At 32.8% G+C, this 12,148-nt stretch overlaps 1 protein-coding gene across 12 annotated transcripts in view; it reads right to left on the bottom strand.

Moving 5' to 3' along the window:
• KCNT2 (potassium sodium-activated channel subfamily T member 2) overlaps positions 1-12,148 on the bottom strand; it is a 393,821-nt gene that overhangs the window by 173,890 nt on the left and 207,783 nt on the right. For all 12 annotated transcript variants that reach the window (XR_008510934.2, XM_054523897.2, XM_054523917.2 and 9 more), the window contains one exon: positions 5,888-5,996. Coding sequence is in view for 11 of the 12 variants with exons in the window: in XM_054523897.2 (XP_054379872.1) it covers positions 5,888-5,996 (109 nt within the window). In the remaining variant the exon portion in view is untranslated. The remainder of the gene's footprint in view (positions 1-5,887; positions 5,997-12,148) is intronic.

Below are 12,148 nucleotides of genomic sequence, written 5' to 3'. Positions count from 1 at the left end.
AAAAAGTGATGCATTGGAATATCTAGTGATTTAGTACAAAACAGATGATGGCTAAGTTGAGCAAAACCTTCATTTTCTGGTCAAATCATTTCTCCAAGATATGGGCATGTATGTGCGTGCACTTTAAATATTATTATTTTTATAATGGGAATCACACTCTATGAAAGATACATGTTTAAACAATATTGTCTGTGACATTGCTAAAAGTACATTTACTTTTTCTTGGACTTTTAACTTCTTATTGTAATTAAAATTTTTTTTTTAATTGTTAGAAGAACTAACTCCTATTGTTCTGGTATAATGATGCATTCTTCTAGGCAGGTTTGAATTGAGAAGTACAAAGTATTTCATTCAGTCAACACTTTACTGTTGAGATATGGGTCTACTTTTCATGAACAAATTACAGTCAATTTCTGTTGTATATGAAATACCATAACCAAAGCATAGAAAATATCTCAAGGGTAGCCTCTGGACTAAAAAACAGGCATGGAAAGTAGATAATTCACACTTTCCTTCACTCGTTTGTTTTTACATCCTTTACTCCTACTTGTGGGTGAAAATTTGCCAATTCGATTTGTATTTCTTCTCATATCTATTCAAATGAAGTGGGAGATTTTCATAGGACCCAACAGTTGAAAGAAAACTGGATGAGGAAGCTAAGAGAACTGAATATTCACAGACGACATAACACTTTATTGGGAAGATAGAGATACTGTGTTTATCTAAATTCAGCTATTAATTTACTCTTAAAACATGAATTTACCTCCCACTGATTTTCGGAGTAACTTTATCTGACTAGGAGACAAACAGCAAACTTCATTCAGCTGAAATTGATTAACTGGAGAGCACAGTTTATTTTCAAAATTCATTCAAGGTTTTTCAATGAAGAAGTTATCCTCCTAGTAAAGTACTTGTTTTTTCTTTTTTGTTTTGGGGTGTGTGCATGTGTGTGTGTGTGTGCATTTAATGATTTAGGAAATGCACAATAGAGAAGAAAATATGAAGTTGATTTCAGTCTGATTAAATGTTCAGCTAAAGAAACATGTCTGATAACTAAACTGCCATAATATTGTGCCCTTTAATCGTGGTTTGCAACTGAGGAGGGGAATTTATGAAGGGCTCCACAACATGGAAGCATAAGGTTTCCCCAGGTGATTGTAGATCCGATATTTGACCCTAGAGAAGCTTTACTAGAATTGCTACACCCACAAGAGCTTGACAGAGAATACAAGATGTTACAAAAACACATTTTTGTATTAGTCATGTCTATGGCACGCTGCCATTGCCTCTGTCATATGTTTCAGTACCAATTGCCACTTCTAACAAAAATATTATATTGGTAAAAAAGTCTCTCACTGGAAAAAAATGATTTGACATAACCAAAGCCACAATAACATCTGAATTTTGAACCATAAAAGGTGACACAAATTATTCACAAGGAAGAATCTTTAAAAAATAATGATACTGTGAAAGGGTATTGGAATTTGTATTCTGGTAAAAGAAAATGAGTTTAGGCTGACAGTGGAGGTATGAAGATGGAGCTGCCTCCTGTGATACACAAACAGCAATCACTGTTGCAAATGTTCTGGGGGACATGAAGTGCAGCAGTAAGCTTATAGATACAACATGTGAATACCCAGAAAAAGATGAAAAGGGACTCTTTTGAAACAGCCTAAGTGAGAGATGATAATGGCGTAGACTAGGGTTGTGATGCCGCTGTGGATTAGGTAGTACAACCGATAGGACAAGATGTGGGATTGGATGCAGAGAAGGAAAGCATGACTCACAGGTTTTTGATTGAGTTCTAAACAGATGGTGCTGGGAATAATGGGTGAGAAACAGGTTTTAGGTCAGAGAAAAATCAATAACTATTTTTAGACATCTTAATTTTAAGAGGGCTGTTAGAAATCTAATAAGAGATATTGACCACGTAGTTGAAGATTCAAAACTGAAGCTCATAGTGGATACTGAAGAAGAGTTTTAATTTTGCAAATTATATAAATAGATGAGATGCTCTAAGAAAAAGGTGAATAGAAAGAAAAAAAAACTCTTTTTAATTTTCCTTGTAGAGAATTTGATGATACATGGACAATGACAATTTTATTTCTTGTGTTCTGATGCTTATATCTTTTACTTTTCCCACCTTCACTGCCATTTTTATGATTTCCAGAAAAATACTGGATAAAAGTTGATTTAGTAGACACCTATGTTTGTACTTAAATGACAGCTTTTTAATATGTGATTATTAAATATAATTTTTTTCTTGGTTATTTTGAAGATAACTTGTCTTAGGTTAAGAAGTTTGGTCCTAGCTTTCCAATAGTTTTTTTTTTTAAGTTTTAATTGTGAATGAATGTTGAAGTCTGTCTCAAATACTTTACTACATTCATTAAAATTATGATATGGTTATTCTCTTTTAACATAATGTTCTATTTCTGGAATAATTTCAACTTGGTGATTATATATTCTTTTATAAATATATTACTCGGTTTGTTTTGCTAAAATATTTTATATAATTTTTCAACTCTGTTAGCCAATTAAGTTAGACTGTAAATGTCATTTCCAAAACTATCTTTAATGACTTTTGTATCAAGGCTATGTTATTCCCATTAAATGAGTTGGGAAGATATCTTATATTTTCTATTCTCTGAGAAAATGTGTGTAAGCTCAGAATTATATGCTTTTGAAATCTCTCTTATAAACCGTTTGTAAAACATTATGAGAGAGCCCAGTTAGTTTTCCTCTAAACAAGTATAATTTAAATTTGTTATGAAGATTACGAATAGGCACTCAAGATATAAATTATACCAATTGCTTAAATAGGTATCACTTACTGGTGGCTTAAAAATTAAAAAGATACTTCCGAGTATCCTTTTTAGTATTATAATGACATGAGGGGGTTGTTTCTCATATCATCCCCATTTTACAACTTGAAAAACTCGACCTTAAAGACTTGAAGAAGCCTGAGGTCATGCAGTCAGTACACAGGACAGCAACTACATCACCATGAAATGTCTCACTCCAGAATTCGCAGTTTCAATCATGTTATTTTGACAAATTTATTATAAAAAGGACAATTTGGTAAAAGTAAACTTTGCTTACTTTTTAAACATAAATTATAATCATGATTATATTTCCACAATTTAGGGTAAACCGAAGGAGCTATTTAAATAAATGGAAATGCAAATGCCTCATTTCATATCTTGTGAATATTGGAATCTACATATTTAATACCTATGAGAGTACAAGGACAAGAATATAATAAATATTGTCAAGGAAATATGATTTTAAATTAATTATTATTTTATCACCAACAGTATTAGTTATCTACTGCCATATGACTAGTGACCTCCAAACTTCAGTGACTTAACCACCATTTTATTTCTCAAAACTCTGTGGGTCTGCATGATTCCTTGGGTTGGATGGTAAGTAAGTTGGGAGCTGGACAGGTGAGGTGCTGGTATGGATGAGCCTCACTTTCCAAGTGATTTTTCATCCTTAGAGAGGCGAAACTGGGTTTCTTTATATGTAGTCTCTGAGCAGTGTTCCAAAACAGCAAAAGCAGAACCAGTATGGCCTTTTAAGTCTTAGCTTCTGCTGTTACACAGCGTAAGTTTTGTTATATTATATTGGTCAAAGCAAATCACAAAGCAAACCTTATATACAAAGACGGGGAAATAGATTTCACCTCTTCATGGTAAAAAGCTGCAAAATCACATGGCAACAGGGCACAGATATATACAGCATGGTTTCTTGAGGGCCATTATTTAAAGAATCTCTTACACAAACTAAGTGACAGCTTGATACACTGCCTTTTGAAAGGAAAAGTCCATAATTTTTTAACCTCATGCTGAGATATAAAATATGGATATTGTTTTGAGAGCTTCATACATCACTCCAAACTCTTTTTGTGGCATTTTAATGAAACTAGGATGCCTTCATCTTTACGCAATATAAAAAGAGATCCTCTGAAATGTTGTAATCTCAGTCATAAAAGAATGTAGGCACTAATAAAAAGAATTTCATCAGGTGTCAAAATGAGAAATATTGAGATAAATGGTTGGGGTAGAATTTGTAAATAATCTATTCATTTTTATGGTATTATTAAAATAATGACAAAATGAGAATTAGAAAATAGATTAATGCAAATAGTCTGTATTTTTTTTTAGCAGTAGACTTTTTCAGCAAATTTGATCTCTCTGTGGAAACATACCAACGGCATGCTAAAGGGAGAAAGAACTGAAGTCTGCTCTGAATTTTAGTTAAAATACACTCAAAATCACAAATTTGTCTTTCGAAAACACATATTGTTTTAAGGTCTTGATACAATATCCATTTATAGAACACTTAATATGTTTCAGACATTATTTATTAAATCCTTACAATTAACCCTGATAAAACAGAGACATAATCCATATGGCCTTTTAGTAGACAGGAAATAAGGCTCAAAATATTAATCTGCCTACCTGTCTTAAGTGGTGGCACTCAAATTTAAAGTCATCATTTTAAGATTTTACTTAGTGTTAACGTCATTACTGCCATTCAAAAATTTTGTCATAGCAAGTCATCACCATGTATATTTAAAATTTTTCAAAAATATTTCTTTTCTTAAATAATAACAAAAATAAGATAGCCTAGTTACAAAGGTCTTTTTAATAAACAATTGGCATTTGATGAATGCTAATGATATATGTAACAGGTTGTAGATGGAGTACTTTACATATATTTTTCCATTTAATTTCACAAAGCCTTCTACAAAAGAGGCACTGTTATTTTTAAATTTCAGTTAAGAAATAGTCTTAGAGAGGCCCTAGCACCTATTATACTGTATAAATCAGAATCTCTATGATCAGTACTTTAGAAATTCTTCCAAAAACATACTAATGTGCAACCAGAGTTGGAAGCTATTACTTTAAATTGATTGCTATACATTGTTAGGAAAAAAAATGATGACATAAATTTGGAGAAGGCTAGAGCAAACTGAATAGCAACCATTTCATAATTTTCTTATCATTACATCAAAATTCCCGAGGATTTATAATTTTTCATTTCAAAATCATACACTAATAGATAAGAATTTTAAGATATGTAAACACATTTTCTGAAGGAAATACGTTTTGCTGACACATTGCTAAAATGAATTACATTTTAATGACTTTTGGAGCTTTAGACTTTTAAGATAGAATATAATGTAAAACATGGGGTATTTGTGATGGGGGGAAAACATGCACAAGAATTACTGCTTAGATCAACATTAGCGTTTTTTTTTGACAGAAGCATTTAAGAAAAAAAAAAGCAAGTACAATTTTGCTGTTCAATTGTCTAGCAATTCAAGGTATAATCTTATGTGATCTATCATTTTTAAAGCAGTACCTTCAAAAAAGTTCACATGCATCTTTTTCTTGAATTCTTTTCAAAGTCTACTCCCTAAATTAACTCTATTTAAATATACCTGAATACATTTCAATGTATTAGTCTATTGCATGATAAGCCTATGTGTGTATTAAACAATTATCTATAGCCAAGTATCACCCATCTATGTGTAAACCTATGTATAAATGAGCAGATACGGCACTTGAAATTTGTGTCTATATTATGCATAAATCTACTACTGCTGATATATTTAGGCTTATTCAGGTATCCAGTATGTTAAGGTACTAAAATCAACAAGTTATATAAAAAAATTAAGACTCAAGCCAAAGTATTATCTTGTCACATATTAAAGTGGATAAATCCTCTCATATAAAGTAAATTAGTTTTAATAATCATTTTCAGTTCTTTAGAATCTTGAATATTTTAAGTTGCCACTTAGTTCAGAGACTTAACCCTTAAGCCACTATAGCAGTTTCAGGAAATTCAATGGATCTCATGCAAGACAAAAACTTACCAGCAAATTTGATGTGAAATTTATTTTCAGGCTTTAATATCTGGACATACAAAGGACAATTTGGAGCAAAATCTTTCACAGCCCATGCTCTCAAAATTGTTTGGTGATCCTGAAGTGATCAAAATAAAAATAACATAGCATAAGTTAAAATTTTTATAACATATAAAGTAAAAATAAGCAATCAGTTTGCTTGGTCACATCCATAGTTAAAACTTAAACATAAAAATTACTCTGAGGACTTGTTAAGGATACCTATTATTTCCATAGAAGAAGGTAGTAATAAATAATTCAATCATAGCTAATTACTAGCACTTAGAATATTAGAAAAGATTAAGAGGAAAAATAGCTACACAGACTTAAAAATAATTTTCCTAGAAAATTCCTGCAGTCAGAAGCTTTCAGACATGTAGCAAAACTAATAGTTTGTAATAGGAATTTCCAAGGAGAAATAAAAAATGTACATATAATAATAACATGCTTAGAAAATTACTTTTTTATACAATAGTAAAGGTAAAATAATTTTGACCTGTGTGTATGTGTGTGTGTGTGTGTGTGTGTGTGTGTGTGTACCTGTGTGGTATGTCTGAAGACATAAAAAACTCTTAGATATAATAAAATAAGTCAAAAAAAGTTTTTAAAAAGACACTTAAGGTAAGAAAGGGAATCAAAACCATGCTTAACACGAACTCCTTTACATAGTAGTCACCCCATAAATTCAATGAATTGAAAAAATCCAGGAAGATTATTAGATAAATGCACCACACAGTTAGCTAATACATTTTTGGAAAGGAAGCACAAAGGTGCTCCAGGGTAGCACTGTCCATATAACAGCCACCAGACACATAATTCTATTTAAATTTGAAGTAACTAAACTTAAACAAAGTTAAGAATGTAATTACTCAATCACACTAGCCACATTTCAAGTGCTCATAGCTGCACATGGCTAGTGGCTACCATAATAGAAAGTGGAGGTATAGAAATTTTTCACCATCACAGAAAGTTCTATCTGACAGCACTATTAGTGAAAGGAAAGGAAGATCCAAAATACAGATAGACACGAGGGACTGTTTATCCAAATGCAGATAGAAGAAGTTGTTACTTATGGTTGGAAACTGCTATAGACAGAATGATCATGTCCTCCCCAAATTTGCATGTTGAAATCCTACCCTGCACAGTGAAGGTACTAGGAGATGTGGCCTCTGGTAGGCCTCATCGTGAGGGCAGCCATCATGAATGCGACTAATACCCATATAAAAGACACCTGAGAGAGAGCTCCCTCACTTCTTCAGCCATGTAAGGATGTTGCAAGAAGACAACCATCTAGGAACCAGGAAGCCAGTCTTTATCAGACTTTGAGTCAGCTGGCTCCTTGATCTTGGACTTTCCAGCCTCCAGAATTGTGAGCAATACATTTCCGTTGTCTATAATCCACCCAGTCTATGCTATTTTGTTATAGCAACCCAAAACAAGATAGTAACTTTAAGTTACATGAAAGTTGGTGAATGCTAGTCCAGCATGGTTTACATGTACCATATGTACCTTACAGGCAAATATTCAAATATCAGAATGAGCCTAATAATTCTACTAAGATTCATCAAGTGAATACTTGTTAATCCATTTTACATGCTTTTAAATCTGAGGTTTGAGGTTTATAGATAACTTAATGGAGGATTACTGTTATTTCTCTTTCACTAGAAGTACACAATTTTAAATTAAAGGGAAAAAATAGAAAGTAAACCACTATATAAGTAAAAGGATGCCAAGTTATAATTTTTATTTTATTTTATTTTATTATGTTTAGTGTTGTGTTGAAGATAATGGGCCATTCTAGGGGTTTTAATCCTGCTTTATCCCTCAGTATCTAATTAGACTTGGACAAGTTAAATTTCCTCATTAGTAAAATGCAGATATTCTGTATCTTACAGGATTTCTAAGGTGAAATAGACAACACACATACACCTTTTAATAGAGGTTGGCAGTCAGTTATTGAAAAAGCATAAGTTGTTTTTCTTATTATGTGTATCATCTCAGTAATAGTGAAGTAATATCATCAAGGATAAAAGATAAAGAACAAAAATGAATTTCTTAGGAAAAATTTAAAGTGAGACTTATCTGCTGACACCAGCAAGAAATGTAACATTAATAATAAAAATAGAAATAGAGGAGGCCAGGAGGTTTATCAATGTGAAAGAATAACCTCCTAATAAATTATCCTTGCATATGACAACTATTAAAAAATCTATAGAACAAGCATATAAAGGCCTTAGTAAATGAACTAAAGTAGGCAGATTTTAGAGGAAAATTAAAACTTGGAGGAAGTATCTTGCATGTTATAATTTCCCTGTTTTTGCTGCTGTGATCTGAGGGCAGCTGTGGTTACCATAACAGCACAAGTTGGCTAAGACTCCACAGAAAACCTGCCGGAACAACAAGGGAATGCAGCCTGGAACAACCAGAGCCACCAGAGACAGGAAAAGGGAGAGGCAGCAAAGAGAAACCACAAATTCTGTGAATGAGTGTGAACATCTTCGGCTGACCTCTGAACCAAGAATCCATGGGGAAGCATAAAAACAATCTGAGCTGACATTTGTGAAGCATTGCCAACCTCAATGGTGATGGAGTTTGCTTTATTTTGAGTTTAAGCAACTTAGCCTCTGCTAAAATGAGAGCACTAACATTACTTGGAAGAATACAGGAGAATCCAAGCCTCCGCAACATAACACAATATCCAAAATACAATGCAGTATTATTTAATTTATGAATTTCCAGAAAAATGTGACTTATTTGCATGGGAACCAAACAAAATGATAACCAATAGATGGTAGCTACTAGACAGTCTGAGATGTTAGAATTAGCAGAGAAGGACTTAAAGCCGCTACTAGAACTATGATCAGTAATGTAATGAAAAACATGCTTGTAATAAAAAAAAGAAAATTTCAGCAGAGTAATAGAAAGTATTTTTAGATTAAAAAGCTGAAGTTTATGAAAAAACATGTTCACTATATGGGCTTTGAAACAGATTGGGAATGACAGAAGAAAGGAGTCAGTGAACTTGAACATAGATCAATAGAATTTACCCAATTTGAAAAACAAAGAGAAAAGGTAAGGAAAAGGGAACAGAGTTCGGGAACTTGTGTAACACGGTAAAAAGGTCTTACATAATATAATTGAATTCCCAAAAAGAACACAAAAGAGAAAAACTAGCAGAAAATGATTTTAAGAAATAATGACTAGAAACTTTTTAATTTTGTAGAAGACATACACTTATAAGTTCAAGAAAATTAGCAAAATCTAAACTATATAAACAAAAAGATAACCATGCCTAGCCACATTGTATTCAAACTGTTAAAAAACAAAAACAAAGACAAAATCTTGACAGCACCCAAAGAAAGAGTCATATGGCCAAGGACTCTCATCAAAAATCCTGAAAGCCAGACAACCCTGGAAAAAATTCTAAAGTTTAGAATGAAGCAAAAAAACTATGAGACCAGAACTTTATATCTAACAAAAACTCCCTCAGAGAGGAAGGTGAAATAAAGGACTTTTTAAAATAAAGAAATCTAAGGAAATGTACTGCCATTGGAATCATACTACAAGAAAAGTTTAAGAAAACCGTATAAGCTCAAGAAAAATGATACCAGGGAGAAAGAACTTCAGAAATAAAACAAGAGTAGCAAATGTTGAATGTTTTAATGACTATAAAAACCCATTTCCTCTTAACTTCTATAAAATATGTAATCTGAATAAAGCAAAATTTATAATATTGTTTAGTGTAGTTTCTAATCTATGGATAAATTATTATATCTAACAACAATAACATAAGAGACAGTAGAAAAGGAATAAATGCAAGTTTATAATTTTAACAAGTGGTATAACAATGATATAAAGCTGACTATGAAGCAGTAAGAATGTGTATTGTAATCCCTGGAGCACTCACAAAAAAAAATTCAAAAGGCACATCTAAAAAGCCAATACGTATATTACATTCAGTGCTTTACAAAATCAAATAATAAAAAATGTGGGAAAGGAAAAACAGAAGAACCAAAATCAGAGGAAACAAACAGAAAACAATTTAGATAGAGCTATATCTAACCATATTAATAATGACATTAAATGCCAATGGACTAAACATGTTGAAACACAAAGATGTAGATAGCGAGAAAACAAACAACTCAATTTAAAATTGGGCAAGAGATCAGAACAAACATCTGACCAAAGAACATATACAGATTAGAAGAATGAAAAGACAGTCAACACATGTCATTAGAGAGTTGCAAATTAAAACAGTAAGACATCACTAAACACTTTTCATAATAGCTAAAATCTAAAATGCTGAAAACACCGAATACTAGAGAGGACACAGATCAACAGGAAGTTGCATTCATTGCTGGGAGGGAATGCAAAATGATACATCAAATTTGGAATACAGTTTGACAATTTCTTACAAACTAAGTATACCCTAACCAAATAAGCCAGCAATTGGGCTCCTTAGTATTTACCTAAGTGAACAGAAAATGTAGGTCTCCACAAAAACATGCACGTATGTGCTTAAAACAACTTAATTTATAATTACAAACACTTGGAGGTAACCAAGACATACTTCAATAAATGAATGGATAAACCGTGCTACATCCACACAATGGAATATTTGGCAATGCAAAGAAATGCACTATCAATCCAAGAAAAGGCATGCAAAACCTCAAATGCATATTGCTAAGTGAAAAAAGACAATCTGAAAAGGCTACATACTGCATGATTACAACTATATGTCATTGCAGAAATGCAAAATTATGGAGATAGTACAGAGGTCAGTGGTTGCCAAGTTGGGGAAAAGAAAGGACAGAAGGATGTATAGGTAGAGCAGAGAATATTTTTAAGACCCTAAAACTATTCCTTATGATATTATAATGGTGAATGCATGTCATATTACATTTATCAAAACCCACAGAATATACAATACAAAGAGTGAACCCTAATGTAAACTATGGGTTTTAGTTAAATAATTTATCAGTATTGGTTCATCAGTTTCAACAAATGTATCACAATAATGGAAGATGTTAAAAATAGGAAAATGGGGTGTAGCAGGAGAGGAGTGTAGGGGGTGAGATACGGACATTCTCTATATTTTTTGTTCCATTTTCTCTGTAAACCTAAAATGGCTTCACAATAACAACAAAAAGTCTAGTTTATTTTTTAAAAAGTAAGTGAGAAAAGCATGATCTGTAGAGTCACAAACCTTGGGCTCTAATCTTTACTTTAGAGGTTACAAAATGCATGAGTAAAGGGAAGTTACTATGGATCTGATTCTTCTTACAGAAGTTTTGGTTATTGTATAATGGATGCACGCAACTTACTTTTCTTATTTATCTTAACCCTTGGCAACAGTTGACCTGTAGACCACTGGCTCCCTAAAACATCCTCATTTGGCTTATCTGACACCATGCACTTGGTTATCCTTTGAAATTCTTTTATTTTATTTTATTTTATTATTATTATACTTTAAGTTTTAGGGTACATGTGCACAATGTGCAGGTTAGTTACATATGTATACATGTGCCATGCTGGTGTGCTGCACCCATTAACTCGTCATTTAGCATTAGGTATATCTCCTAAAGCTATCCCTCCCCCCTCCCCCCACCCCACAACAGTCCCCAGAGTGTGATGTTCCCCTTCCTGTGTCCATATGTTCTCATTGTTCAATTCCCACCTATGAGTGAGAAGATGAGGTGTTTGGTTTTTTGTTCTTGCGATAGTTTACCGAAAATGATGATTTCCAATTTCATCCATGTCCCTACAAAGGACATGAACTCATCATTTTTTATGGCTGCATAGTATTCCATGGTGTGTATGTGCCACATTTTCTTAATCCATTCTATCATTGTTGGACATTTGGGTTGGTTCCAAGTCTTTACTATTGTGAATAATGCCGCAATAAACATACCTAGGAATCCGACTTACAAGACATGTGAAGGACCTCTTCAAGGAGAACTACAAACCACTGCTCAATGAAATAAAAGAGGATACAAACAAATGGAAGAACATTCCATGCTCATGGGTAGGAAGAATCAATATTGTGAAAACGGCCATACTGCCCAAGGTAATTTATAGATTCAATGCCATCCCCATCAAGCTACCAATGACTTTCTTCACAGAATTGGAAAAAACTACTTTAAAGTTCATATGGAACCAAGTCAATCCTAAGTCAAAAGAACAAAGCTGGAGGCATCACTCTACCTGACTTCAAACTACACTACAAGGCCA

The sequence above is a fragment of the Pongo abelii genome, chromosome 1, assembly GCF_028885655.2.
Source record: "Pongo abelii isolate AG06213 chromosome 1, NHGRI_mPonAbe1-v2.0_pri, whole genome shotgun sequence".
Taxonomy (NCBI): domain Eukaryota; kingdom Metazoa; phylum Chordata; class Mammalia; order Primates; family Hominidae; genus Pongo; species Pongo abelii.
The sequence above is the reverse complement of the archived record's forward strand: the minus strand, read 5'-3'. Positions and strand labels throughout refer to the sequence as shown.